Source organism: Lontra canadensis, unplaced genomic scaffold (assembly GCF_010015895.1).
Source record: "Lontra canadensis isolate GAN:19392208 unplaced genomic scaffold, GSC_riverotter_1.0 scaffold102, whole genome shotgun sequence".
Taxonomy (NCBI): domain Eukaryota; kingdom Metazoa; phylum Chordata; class Mammalia; order Carnivora; family Mustelidae; genus Lontra; species Lontra canadensis.
In genome coordinates this window covers 2,509,610-2,524,565 of record NW_022631096.1, presented here as the reverse complement: position 1 = coordinate 2,524,565, position 14,956 = coordinate 2,509,610, and the positions used below count along the sequence as shown (strand labels likewise).

General features: G+C 34.1%; 1 protein-coding gene across 2 annotated transcripts in view; it reads left to right on the top strand.

Moving 5' to 3' along the window:
- The window catches only part of PURG (purine rich element binding protein G), a 37,226-nt gene that overhangs the window by 7,316 nt on the left and 14,954 nt on the right, over window positions 1–14,956 (top strand). The window contains exons 3-4 of one of the 2 annotated variants that reach the window (XM_032838146.1): window positions 7,266–7,332; window positions 12,416–13,201. The exons of the other annotated variant lie outside the window; for it this stretch is intronic. Of the exons in view, the coding sequence (XP_032694037.1) occupies window positions 7,266–7,332; window positions 12,416–12,564 (216 nt within the window). The 3' untranslated portion in view covers window positions 12,565–13,201. Of the gene's footprint in view, window positions 1–7,265; window positions 7,333–12,415; window positions 13,202–14,956 lie in introns of those variants that run through there. 2 annotated transcript variants of the gene reach the window in all.

The following is a 14,956-nucleotide window of genomic DNA, read 5'->3' as shown; positions in this document are numbered from 1 at the left end:
GTAACACTATTCCTGATTGTTTAAAGCATTGATTCCCCCACAGAAGGACTCTGGTCCTTGGAACCAGAAGGGGTACTATGATGATTTGGAGAGAGATGAAAACTTTGGGGCTATGAGGTTTCAAATACAACTAAACCATCTCCATTCTCTGCTAGAAGATTATAAAACAGTAAATTATTTTTTAAAATGAAGTTAGCATAGTGCTTTAATAGTTTTGCAAATCCCCCAGCCCCCCAAAAAGATCATTATTCTCTTTTCATTCATATCAAGCATGTATTTTAAAGTCACCTTTCTAATAACCACCAAGAAAAAATTATATGACAAATTGGAAGTTCTGTACTGGAACCCTGAAGGATACTATCTAGTTATAAATCAAATCAACCATAGTAAAAAATCCAGTACTATTAGAAATACCTTAAAATATATGAGGATTGAGGAGGAATTTTTTTAATGGGTTTGTTTCTGTAAATTTTACAAAAATTTTAAAAGGTTTAAAAAAATTCAACCATTGGTTTAAACTTTAAAATAATATCCCCATAATTGGTTGCATGATTTTCTGTTTGTAAAATGACAGAGTTGTTCTTAGAAGACAGACTCTTCTTAAACATATATTTTTAAAGCATAAAAGAGTTCTTTTAACGATGAATAACTCATCATCCTTTGCAGAATCTATAACATTGGTAAAAATCTCCAGATATTTACTTGTTAAGGCTTAAAATGGTTTTTATGTTTTGCTTCTTATTTAAAGAAAGGGGTCAAAAGGGAGGTAAATTCTCCTGCAGGAATGAGTTTTGCTTAAATTCAGGCTAAAAAAGTTAGGAACTTCCCATACGTAATCAAGGGGTTTCCCATGTTAGTCCTTTCTGGTAAATTATGTTTTCCAAACTTTATCTTCTTTTGAACATCCTTTGTGAGAAATTGCTTATTCTTATTGAGGCCAGTGATATTTACCAGGGGGTAAAAACTGGCTCATAATGAAATTAGTGCTGCTATAGTGAAGTTAGTTTGCAATGTGAATATAAAGAAAGTACTCATTTAAATGGAATATACAGTTTCTTCTGTTGTTGACTTATTTCTAAGACTAAATAGGAGTTGCTTGTTCTCTCATTTTTTTCCCCCTCGTATACTTAGTTTCTGTGTTATTTTATTCAAAGTTTTCATCATTCCCAGGAAATAGTAGGGGTAAAGAAAAGGAAAAGTAATCCCTAAGAAAATGTTCATAGTAGTTAAAAGTTAGAGTTGCTCAAAGTGTAAGATTGGGGGGAGAAAAACGCTTTTGTGGGGTTTTGTCTTTATCAAAATGATTATATAAACCTGTTTGCTTTATTTGATCTGATTAAAGATAGAATTTCTTTTGAGATGCCGATATTCAGAAATATTTACTACCTTATTTTTCTTAGAGAAAATGGCTCAGTAGTATAATACAGACTTCTCAGGATTTTATTTATTACTTGTTGTGGATTTGATGAGGTTGTTGTGTAGAGGTAACAAATGTACAAGTAAGAGAGAAGAGAAAGGTAGTGACTCATTATTTTATTTGCCTATAACAAGGGGAATCAGTATAACTGAAATGGGAGAAATAAATTCTCAAAACCAAACCCCTATTTATTTAACCTTTAAAAGATAAGGAGGGCACATATTATTTAGAGCACTGGGTGTGGTGCATCAACAATGAATCTTGGAACACTGAAAAAATTAAATTAAAAAAAAAATGATTTGAGAAAGAATAAAAAGACCTAACTCTGCCAGTGGACGGCCTCTCAGCAAACCATTTCCTTCAGTAGAAAGGCTTCCGTTTATGAAAAATGAACAAGGGGCTTCTGGGTTGCTCAATCCTGTAAGTATCTGACTCTTGGTTTCAGCTCAGATCATGACAGGGTCGTGAGATGGAGCACTGTGTAGGTCTCTGCACTCAGCACAGAGTCTGCTTGAGATTCTCTCCCTTTATCTCCCTGGTTCCCTGACAATCTCCCCTCTCCTGCTTACTCTCTCTCAAAATAAAGTCTTTAAAAAAAAAATGAACAAGATCATGCTGGAAGCTAGTTCCCTCCTACTCTAAACTTCTAAAATTCTGTATCAATGGAGTGTGAAAGAAAAAAATAAGAGAGTACCAGAATTGGACAATGTAAGACAGTCTCTATATTAAAAACAGCTGTAAAAATGCGGCAGTCTGTGATGATACCCAAAGAACATGCAGACGTGGCGTTTTTTTATCACATGTATGTACCTCTTTAGCCACACAAAATGAAATTTTGTTCCTAGTCCTTTTTAAGATCAAATTGTTATGCACTATCTACATAACTATCCTATGCTTTAATTTTTTTGTGGAAATATTTTTGTTATCTATATGAGGTCTTATCCTTTGAAAGTATCACTTGTTTCTATATACTCTAATAATTTCTTATATTCTACATGGCAAAAGAATTTTAAAAATAACATCACTTCCTGAAATGTCATTGTACCTGAAATAACCTTAAATTACATTGCTAAATGATACACTGCTACTATCACTGCAGGGGCCCCTGAGAAGGAAGTACCACCCTTGACCCCTATTTCCTTGGTCTGTTGAACATAGTATGTTACAATAATGATGTTTAACAAAGGAAATCAGGAAGGGCACTGAACTGTGAACAGTAGGGTTCTACTTTAGAGGACCTGTAACTACTAGGGTGTACAAAGACAAAATATCATAATGAGTTTGTTTGTTTTGTTTTTAGCCTTGAGAAACTACCAAGGTTGATGATTGAAGGGGAAGAGAAAAACACACAAAGATTTTTTGTCCCAGATGCATTTATTAGGTGCCCCGGTCCTCCAGTGGACAGTATGCTACCACCACTCTCAATAGAGCAAAGGTAAAAAAGACCTCTCCTGCTGGACATTTGTTTATCAAAGACAGTGCTTAAGAGTAACCAAAGTGTATTTTGAAGTGTGTGTACACATACATATTTTATTAATTTCAAAATATCTGTGCACATAAAATTTCATTGCAGGCATACTCCATATACTAAACCAGCCTTTAGCCCAGTTCACAATAGCAATCTGGTTGGTCAGTTCTCAACAAATTCTATAGAGTGAATGGCTGTTGTAGTAGAAATGTTTTTCTCCCCGCCCTTCTCAAAACAACAGATACATTTTATTGTTATATTGTTTCTTCTTCAATGTTGCTTGAAATCTAAGTGGGATATGAAAGAATCGTTTAGTTTTGTGATAATTTGCCCTTGCCATTTTGTAGAAATTGTCCTTAGCTTCCCATTTCAAACATTCTGAGCAACTTTACCAAAAGAACACACGCAAGTGCCAGAAGTACCCATTAAATAAAACAGCAGAACCATAAGATAATAATTTAGAAAAAAGGATATGTACAAGACACCTAGATACAAAAAAAAAAAAAGTCCTTATCATTTGCTTCAGAAGCTGCTGTATTTTATTTCTAAGTTTTTCAGACTAGCAATGTGATTTATACCAATGGTTGACAGTCTAAAATCTCAATAGGATAAAATAGTTTGAAAGTTCAGTTGAATTTATTACAGAATTTTATCTATTGCTTTTCTCCAGAAAGGGTAAGCCATACTATAATCATATATAGAAATAGAGTTCTAAAATTCCATCACTCTTATTCTTCCTCCCTTCTTTTTCTCCCTCTCATGCACTGTACCCTGTTGGAAGTGCGTAAGAACACTAATTTCTCCCACTACCCCCATGGCCCCACTCCATCCTATTTGTTTAGGTGACAGTTGAAACACAATAGAGAAGGCTAAAGAAATTGCCTTGTGAACTAGATCTATAAACTAAGAAAGAAGGGCTACTGTTTCACTCAATTATTCTCAACACTCTTGCCATATTCCTTTACAGTAATTTAGGATGAATAGAAACATTTCACTTGGGAAGATATGGACTGAAAGGTCAGTTAATCTAACTTTCAGTACACGTGAATCTTCAGGAAATAATTTGACTAGCATGATTGACAGGTAATTTCAGAAATGAGTTTAGCCTCTAGAAAAATTACACCATGACCATTTTTAAAGAGAAGGTGGTAACAAAAGGAATTGTCAATCAAGATTTATTAGTACTAACAACTATTACTTATTGAATACCTATAATATATTAGGCATTGCTGAACCCCTTGTAACTATTCTAATCCTTCTAACAACCCTATTACTATCCCCATTTTAATATGATTTTCTGGAGATTTTTGAAACTAATTCAGTATTTCAGATGAAATATTAGTATTTCAGAACTAATATATTTGAACCCAAATTGACATCAAGCCAAAAGATTGTGCTCATTCAATTAAGCCAAAGTATCCTGAAGACTTCCTCCAAAAGTTAAGCCCCCTGATTAATAAAGCACTATCTATCCTGGAACACCACTGGTAAATCTGCCTCAGATTACTAGGAATTATTTTATCCAAAACTATTACCTATGTATGGGGCTAATACCACCAGAAGACCCTCCTCATTGAAGGGTTCATCTAGTTCTTTAAAGTTCAATACTAATAAATACAATTTATTTGATCTTTAGTTTTGACATTGAACCTCTAATCTCAACCAACTATGTCAATAATTTTGAAAAGAGATCAAATGATGAGAATATAGATGGATCATCCCAATTTAATCCTTAAGGGCAGAGAGGAGACAAATTACTATTTACCGTGGATCTACAATTTCATTTTCATGAACCAAAACCAGCTGGTCGTGTTGAATTGATTTGGATATAAGTCTTATCAATATTAGTGAAAAGTTTATTTTTTCTTGCAACTCTTTTTACCATCTTATTCTTCCTATACCACTCTACTTATTTTCATGTTTCATTACCAATTTTCCTCCTCTTTTCCTTATCCCCAGCAGAATAAACTGGTATGACTACCCGATTTACAGATACACATTTTCTCCGTGACTCCAGGCCAGTGGTTTTCAAATTTTGCTGTGATTAAGAATCACTCAGAGGGTTCATTAACACACAAGATTGTTGGCCCCACTTCCTGAGTTTATGGTCTGTAGGTCTGGGATGGTGAGGAGAGGACCAAAAATTTCCATTTCTGACACATTCCCAAGTGATCTGATGCTGCTAAAATGGGGGCCTCACTTTAAGAACCACTGCTATAGGTTGATGTGATTTTACCTTAGCTACAAAAGCCCGTGAAAGAGAAATGTGGTCAAAATAACTACAGCATCTTGGTTGGTAGAAAGAAGACTCAGAGCTTTTCATTCTGCCTTGAGAAATTTACAAATCTAAAACAATATTTTTTATAAATTGCCTAGACGTTAGATAAAAACCATTTTCTTCTCTTTTTATCCTTTCATTACATTTTATAACTTCTATCTGATTTTTTGACAGCACTCTTGAGATAATTCTGGTAGGGATTAACAATCATGAATTCTTATATGAAAAGTTTAGCATTCAAATTTATGGAGACTGAAGCATATTTTTAATTTGTTAAATAACTGATATATAAATCTTAGTAAAGGAAAGTAAATAATTTCTATACTCAACAGTTATTAATACAAGTGTTAGTGAATATTAAATATTAAAACTTGAAGGGACCCTAGGATTAGTTCAGTCCCTCAATTTTCCATTTTGTGACATATGTCATGTAGCTCAAATGATTCATAATTACTAAAGTAAGCCAGGTAAACAGAAAATAAAAGCTAAAGCTCAAAATGCTGATTGTTTCTTAAGATATATAAATGATAATAAATATACTAATTTCTTTTAAAAGCATATGTTTTCACCATCTTCCTGTGTCTTATCTATATGTGCAGGATAGAGGAACTATATATGTACTGTAATGTATTTATGATAATTTTTCAAATTAACAGTGGGACCCATTGATTTAAATTGAGAGATACTTCCCCTGGATGCTTGTTGAGCATATTTGAAAACATAACTAACATACTTAAAAATGATTGATATTATGTTTGCTAACCTGTGGACATTCCATAATTAATGTGTTGATCAAAATTAATAAAATGATATTTTGTATATAAATCTATATAATTAATATGTATGGCATAACCTTAATAGCTGTCATTCTAGTGGATCATATTTTATCAGAAATACTAGATCATTCATACATATACATTTGGCAGTTCTGCAAGTTCATTAACTTCTCTTTCCAACTACTACGACTTCAATGATTAGTGCTCCGAAACAATGAATTCCCAGTTGTGAAAAAGATCAACATAACAGAGATAAGCACCAAGTCAAAAAGATCATTACAAGCAATATAATAACTTTTAAAAAAATTCTCTGTCCTGTTTGTATTATAACTACAATTTAAGTTTTCGATTTGAAAAATTTAAGTCTTACAATTATAATCTGGGGAAGCTTCAGGGAGAATGGAGATTTATAGGAAATTTCAGCTCAACATGAGGGCAGACTTCAAGAAGTAGTGCTGTTTCTCTGTTTCTGAAATTTTTTAAGGCAGAGAATAGACATGCAATTAATTTAGGATGTGTAAAGGGAATTAATAAATCAGAAAATATGGATTGTTATTACCTTGAAGATTTTTTTCAACTCTGAGAGACAGGATTTTGAGAATTCTTTTTTTTTTTCCTTAAAGATTTTATTTATTTATTTGACAGACAGAGATCACAAGTAGGCAGAGAGACAGGCAGGGAGAGAGGAGGAAGCAGGCTCGCTGCTGAGCAGAGAGCCTGATGTGGGGCTCAATTCCAGGACCCTGGGATCATGACCTGAGCCGAAGACAGGGGCTTAACGCACTGAGCCACCCAGGTGCCCCAGGATTTTGAGAATTCTTAGAACTTTTGTATTCAGGTCTTCTATTAATGATCAAGTTAGATAAAGAATTAGGATTTCAATATTTCTAGCATTATTCTGAAAACATGTTAAGAAAAAAAAATCATGTCCTTCCACCCCTTGTTATTGCAACACAATATAAGATATACTTTCAAGTATTTATGAGCTATACTAATTAAGTGAATTAGTTAAGATAGGTTTCATGAGATTTGCCCTACAAAATTAGGTCTATTTTTTATGATTTTCATAAGAAATTTTGCACTTTTAATCATATTTCTCAGAAACAACCATTTGAAGGAATGAACATAGTACTTACGTTCTTTTTCAAAAGTACCTGCTACAGGTTTATTTGGAAAGACATAAGTGATAGTACAGTAAATTAGAAACCCAAATCATTGGATATTATCAAAGTTTTTCTTTGTAGAAGTCTAAATTAAATTTGTTTAAAGATTGAAGCAATCAAGTAATATTCTCCTTCTCTATTTTTTTTTGCACACTAATTTAAGATGGAAAGAAAACAACATGGTTCGCTATTTCATCTTAAGGTTTCCATATCGGAGAACAAGATTCCAAGTAGGTTGATTATTGCTGCAAAAAATATATGTGATTCTCTCCCAGAGAGTTTCAAGGCTTTTTAAAAGGCAGAAGGGTGGCTGTGGCAATAATATCTAAATTCAGGGATCTTGTGTGAACCAATATGGAACTCCGTTCTCACTTGCAGGGTCCCCTTTTTCTTGTCCTTCTTTCAGGCATCTTGCGCTTTCTCATGATACAACAACATTTTCATATTTCAGTGGACAAATAATAATGCCTTTTAGAGAGACAGCTGAGTAAGTCAAAATGTATTACACCAAAGTCTATAAGCTATATCTGTATTACACATTTCTAAGTATTTAGCTAAGTGAATTTTACTCTGCATGAATATTACACATGTGTGTGCGTGTGTGTGTATAAAATTTTAAAGGGAAACCAATCTTCCCATACCACCTCCATGCCCCCAGAGCAGTACTGACAAATTGGTTTCATCTTGTTCGTTACTACAGTTGATTGGCTGCCCTAAAGTGCTATGTTGAGAATGTGAAATCTGCATCTATAGGGAAAGAGAGAAGAACAACATTCATGCCAAATATTTGCTATTTGTCATCCCTGCTTTAGAGCTATAAAAGTTCTCATTATAGCTCTATAAACACTTCAAGCTTAGCCAGGCAGCTGGTTCTCGCAACACAGACTACCATTTGACTCACTTAAGAATATCTCTTCTAATATTTCAAAGAGATTGTTTTAATCCAATAATCCCTCCTTTAAAACAACAGAGACTCTCGGATGTGCCTCTAAGGAGCTCAAAGAATCATGGCCATGATGGTGTCATCAAGAATACCCTTAAACATTAAACTGTGTATTTGCCTCTAATGAGTTCTAACCTCCATTGAAATGACAGCGGTTTCTCCCTTTAAAATTCAGTCCAGTCATTCTCAAACACTCGTGTACATAGTATATTTATTAAACATGTAGATTCTGGTCCCCCCCCCGAAATTCTGATTTGATTGGTCCAGAGTGGGGTTCAGAAACTGGCATTTTTTGTCTTGCTCTTTCTGAATGGTGTGGAGGCCATTCTTTGTCATGCATGGCCTTAGACTTGCATTCTTTCTTCCATATCATCTTTTCAGCTGGCATTGTTTAGATTTTAATACCATCAGCCAAAACGATTTTTTTTTTTTTGTTATCCTACCAACAAGTAATATCTAGGGCTCACTTTAAACATAGAGAGGCTAAACACATAAATCCAAGTATTTAATCTAGGACTATTTAATCTAGGACTTTGTATTATATTGTCTAGCTTTCTGGGCAATGATCACTGGGAATGCTAGTTTCTCCCCCACCTCCTATGCTCAAATTCAAACTATTTGACAAGTAACCATTAGTTACTTTTCAAAATTCAAGATTTCAAAACCAAAATATTCTGTCTTTCCAGCCAGAGTCAAGTCCATAAGTTGTTGGTCTTTCACTTTCTCACAAGTTGACTCTCTAAGTCTCGAATGACTTTTCTCATTTTTTTTTTTTTTTTAGATAAAAACTCACAATGTATTGGGAGTACAAAAAATATCCTTAGTCAATCTGAATACCTCACTTTTCTGGTCTAGTTCAACTCTTTTTTTTTTTTTTAATTGTGGTTAAAAAAAAAACATAAAATTTACCATATTAACCATTTCTAAATATGCAATTCATTAGTGTGAAGTATATTCACCTTGTTGTACAACCAACGTCCAAAACTTTCTCATCTTGCAAAACTGAAACTCTAAGCCCATTGAATAATCCCCTATACCTCTGACCCATCCCCTGGCAACCACCAGACTACTTTCTTCTCATATCTGCTTTCTCCTATCAATAATGGGTTTATAGTTATTGCTACTTAGCTCTCCAAGTATAATCTTTACAACCTGTGTTGTTACAGTTCTCACTTGTGAAAAGATTCACATTTGCAGGGCATCTGCGTGGCTCAGTCAGTTAAGTCTCCAGCTCTGGATCTCAGCTAAGGTCTTATCTCAGAGTTGTGAATTCAAGCCCCACGTTGGACTCCACAGTGGGGGTGGGGCCTTCTCAAAAAAAAAAAAAAAAGATTTATAATCACAAAGCAATTGTGCTTATATTAAGCGATCCTTATAATTTTTTGGTGACTGCAAATGAAATACATCTGGTCCTGGAAACTTTCCTCTGAGTTACAAGGAGAGGGAAACTTTATTCCTCATGAGACCTAGGGAATTCCAGAGGGATACTTCTTGTATGTTTGTTTGTTTGTTTAAGGTTTGAGGTTAGAATTGTCAGGGCAGTTAAGCTTAAATCATCGAATTTCTGTAGATTCTTCCTATGTATATTCTAGAATTGGTTCCTCGTTTGGAAATTTGTAGTAGATTGGAAATTTGTCTGGAATTTGGCAGAGTCATTGTTCATTAAATGCTTTCAAAGTCTTTGCTGAGTCCGATATGAAACTTTACTTTTAAGCTGCTTTATTAGAAATATAATTTGGAGACACCTAGGTGGCTCAGTTGGTTAAGTGCCCAACTCTTGATTTCCGCTCAGGTCATGATCTCAGGGTCCTGAGATCGATCCCATGTTAGGCTCCACCTGGGCATGGAGCCTGCTTAAGATTCTCTCTCACCCTCTGCCCCTCCCCCCCTTAAAAAAAAAGAAATAAATATAATTGGGGAGGAAATAGGCATATATAAAAATACATTTTCTGCAAATGGAGTGTTTCAAGCACTCTTTTCAAAATCTTTGGCAGTAAGAAAAGCCCAAACCCAAGAAACATTCTTAATACTCTTACTTCTCAAAAGTTTTTTTTTTTAATTTCTCTGCCTCTGTTATTAAAATTTTTCAAGAAGTTAATAAAGTTTTATTTTTGAAGAAGTTAGTAAAGCATTAAATCCTACAAGCAATATTCATCTAAATAAACAGAAATGCTATAATTTTGAGTATTATGCTCATGATTTTGACATAGAAAAATATGTACCTTTTCTTGGCCTAAGTTATCTTGGAACTAACACAAAAACTAGTTGATAGTGATTCTTGGATAATGGTAACTGAAGCTTTCTTCATCTTATGAATTTAACAATCCGTAATATGAATGTATATGATTTTTTCAGACAAATGTTATTTATTTAGAACAATTTTAAGTAATTTCATAATTTTGGTAGCACCCAGCTATTGCTTTAATGATCTCCTTCAATGTACTGATAATATTTACTTCAAAGGAAATTCTTTAATATTGAATCTCATTATTCCTTTGAAGTCCATTAAAGAATTAAAAATGTTTTCTCAATAAGAGGAACAATTTTTGAGTTGAAAATATTTAGTGAAAGAGTTGTAGTGCATCCAGTTCAGTGACCTACTAAGCAATTACTCTTTTTCCTTTCCAGTGCCCCATCACTATTAAAGATCTTTCCTCATTGCACACCATTATCACACCTAAACCACAGAAATTCATCGAATGCCAGCCATGCGATCCTCAGGGCACACACTGCCAGCCACCTAGAACTTAACCTCTCCTCCGTAGTGGCTAACATAAGCTTGGCACTAGTATTTTGCCCGGAAGACTCTTTAATACAGTAAAAACTTCAGGCTGAAAATTCCCCAAGTCCTGAGACTTTTTTGATAATTATATACTTTATCAATTATAATATTAAATTTGCTTACAATAAAGAATGCCCATTTGATTTATAATAACTAAAGCTAGTTTGCATTCTTGTTCTTCGTGTGCTATTAAACTGTACTCCTATTTAAGGAATCCTTTGAGTCATCAGGTTACTACGTGCAATTTGGTTTGTTAATCACCATTTGCTGTTTGAATGATTTAAAAAAAAATTACACTTAATGACATACCAAGCTGGGATTCATGCAGTGCACATTAAAGTGAGTTGCTTCTGACTTCAGAAATATTACATAAGATCTATGTTTTATTTGATAGAAATTTTTTTACTGTTTATGTTGGAGAAAATCAATCTTAGGGAAACAGAGTTCGATTCTTACATAAGATTTTCAATAATTTAATTCTAAATGATTCATCTTAATTATTTTGTTACAAAATAACTACAAAATGAATGTGATGCCAAATTACTCACTGTATTTGTGCTATAATTAATAAAACCCCCCAAAATGTATTGTGTATTATTCAAACTATTGTTTCAAGCATTCATGGAATTTTAAGAATTCTAAGTTCTCTCTTTTTCCCTCCTGGTGGGTAGTGGGTGTGGTACCGAACAGAGGGCTTGGTACCCAATGGAGGTAATGGCTCTGTGTGAGACGCCTGGGCTCCCTGCCTTGTAGCTGACCCTGGGGACAGTCATTTAATCTCTTGCTTATTCATCAGTTGTGGGAATTGGATCACAATAGATGATAGGAATCTTTCAATATCTATATTCCTGGGGTCAGTGAAACTTCTCTTCCAGGTACCTTCGGCTTCCTTGTTTGGCCTTCCCTCATTTTTCCCCGAATGCTCTTTGTTTCTTCTGACATTTATGGACCATCCTATCCTCCTCAGTATCCTTCATACTTAGCGATGGTTGCTTTAGAAAAGTGTTTCAGTGGACGGTTCCCTCTCTCTCATTTGTCCAATCCCCTTTTTTATTAAGTTTAAAACCAGAGACTGTTTCTTCCTTTTTTCTGTTCCCGTCCACACCTAGCACTGTGCTGATTACTTCCATCATCTTTCTACACATAATCACCACTGTTCCCATTCCTGTTTTGCTTTGAAATCTTGTTGCTTCAGGATTCCAGAACTTCACAGACAAATCAAAATGAAGCCAAGTGGGAATGAAAGCGGTAATTTTAAAGCCCGGTAAGAAATGCCATGTCATTTTATTATAAGGATTGACTCAACAAATGAAGACGCGTAGAATATGGGATTTTTGTTTCCTGCCTATCCTAAATTTTACTTCAGAAAATTCTTTCCCTTGCTTAATAGATCAGTGATCCTATTCTATTCACTCAGTGGATGTCGAGTGGCTACCCTGTGCCAGGCTTTATGCTAGGGACTGGAGATAAAATAATTTACAAAAGAAAAATATCCACTCTCATTAGCTTTAAGTATGCCGAGTCTAAAGTTACTTGATTCAAATCAGCTTTTGGAACCTAATCAAACTATCCTTTTTTCATTCAACAGATACTCATCTGATTATCCACAGCGTACCAGACGGTGCGTTGGTATATGTTAGAGGTGTGTTTGAAGCTAGCGATTATAAAATGCTGAATGTTATTTTCCCTTTAAATATGATTTACTTACCTACATTACTTAATTTGAATATGATATAATTATCTACCTATGTTATAATGATCAAAGTATATTTCACTGATGCAAATTTAGAGAGTCACAACAATACTGTTTTAAATAATGATTCTGTGTTCTCCGTTCCAAATCTCTTTTGATGTCCTAGGATGAAAATAATGATTCTGTTTCATCTCATGGGACATCTTCATGTGACTACTGTATTCAAGTGGTAATGATTTCCTAAACTCTAAGCTGGAGATGATTGTGAAGCCCCTTGCAGGCTCATCATAGAAGACTGCTGTGGTTTCTGTGTATGCATGGGGGATTGAGTGGGGGAGAGATTGAGGAAGGCGAGGAGTAGTGACATCATATCATATATTTGCCCTCCCTGCACTTTAATTTTATTTCACTCTCTTCACACTTAACAATATCTTCACAAAATCCTCTTCTCTCCATATGTCTGGCTTTATAGCAAACCATCAATGTTCTCAACTATGAATCTCACTGATACCTTAGCCAAATGTAATGAGCCTGATTCTACTGTTACCCTGTTAGTAAATCTGAACCTCGAACAATCTTCTGTAGATGCATTTCAAAGAAGAGCCATTAATGGATAAATTCAGTTAGTTACTGATACAAAAAATACATTTGTCCTGAAAGTTTTTCCATAACTGGAATTTCGAATCAAAGTAAATGTAAAAAGAATATGGAATTTTAATTACAATAATTTACCTATAATTTCACATATTTTTCAAAGTTCCTTCACATATTATATCTCATTTCATTCTGATAAAAATACTGATTTTGTTCATTATCTCTGATCTCACTTAACAGATGAAGAAAACAGGCCCAGGCAGGTTAAATGATTTACTATAGATCACTTAGTGATCTAATAAAATACCAAGGTTTATAAGAAGCCCACTGCTCATTGCAGCCTTCATAATAATGTTACAGAAATTTTAAATGGTAAACTTGAAATCAAAATTTCATAAAATTAAGCACATATTTTTACGGATAATTTCAATAGCTATTTTAAAAGTTAAAATTGGCATACAGTATTATATTAGTTTCAGGTGTATAAGAGACTGATTCGGTATTTTTATACATTACAAAATGATCACTACAATAGGTCTGGTTACCATCTGTCACTATACAAAGTTATTACAATACTGTTGACTATATTCCCTGTGCTGTACATCACTTCCGCATGATGTATTTATTTTATAACTGGAAGTTTGTACCTCTTAATTCCCTTCATGTTTTTTGCCCATCAACCCACACCCCCACTTACCCTCTGGCCACCACCAGTTTGTTCCCTATATCTGAGTCTATTTCTGTTTTGTTTTGCTCATTTGTCTTTTAAATTCCACATATAAGTGAAATCACATTATGTTTGTCTTTCTATGACTATTTCGGTTACCATAATACCCTCCAGATCCATCTGTGTTGTCCTTGTCATGTGTATATCTTGTTTGGGGAAATGTTCAGGTCCTCTGCCCATTTTTTAATCAGCTTGTTTCTTTTTGTTGTTGTTATTGAGTTGTATGAGTTATGTGTATATTTTGGATATCAACCCCTTCACAGATATATCATTTGCAAGTATCTTCTCCCATTCAGCAGCATGTTTTTTCATTGTTGGTGATTTCCTTCATTGTGCAAAAGTGTTTTAGTTTGATGTAGTTCAAATCATTTATCTTTGCTTTTGTCACCCTTGTATAAGAAGACATATCCAAAAAACTATTTCTTAGGCCAATGTCAAGGAGTATTTTATATGTTTTCTTCTAGGCATTTCATGATTTCAGGTCTCACATTTAAGTCTGTAATCCATTTTGAGTTATTTTGTACATGGTGTAAGAAAGTGGTCCAGTTTCGTTCTTTTGTGTGTATCTGTCTTAGTTTTCCCAACACCATTTATTGAAGAGACTGTCTTTTCCTCGTTGTATTTTCTGTCCCTTAGTTGTAGATTAATTGGCCATAAAAGTATAGGTTTATTTCTGGGCTCCCAATTCTATTCCATTGATCTGTGTGTCTGTTTTTGTGTCAGTACCATACTGTTTTGATTACTACAGCTTTCTAGTATATCTTGAAATCTGGGATTGTAGTACTTCTAGCTTTGTTCTTCTTTCTCAAGATCGCTTTGGCTATTCAGAGTCTTTTGTGGTTCCATACAAATTTCAGAATTATTTGTTCTAGTTCCGTGAATTAAGCTCATGTTTTTATAGCCAATTTAAATGTTTTTTTTTAAAATGTGCTCTAAACATTTTCCTGTTTTCATCACATCTTTGGGTTCAGTTCTGCACTCAATATACTGTGGGTTTTGGCCCTAGCAGAAAGTATATCAAATCATTATTTTGGTAATCAGTATATTTGTAATCAATATATTGATTGATTGGTAATCAATATATTTGCCTAGAGTCAGCCTTTTTTCTCTAATTA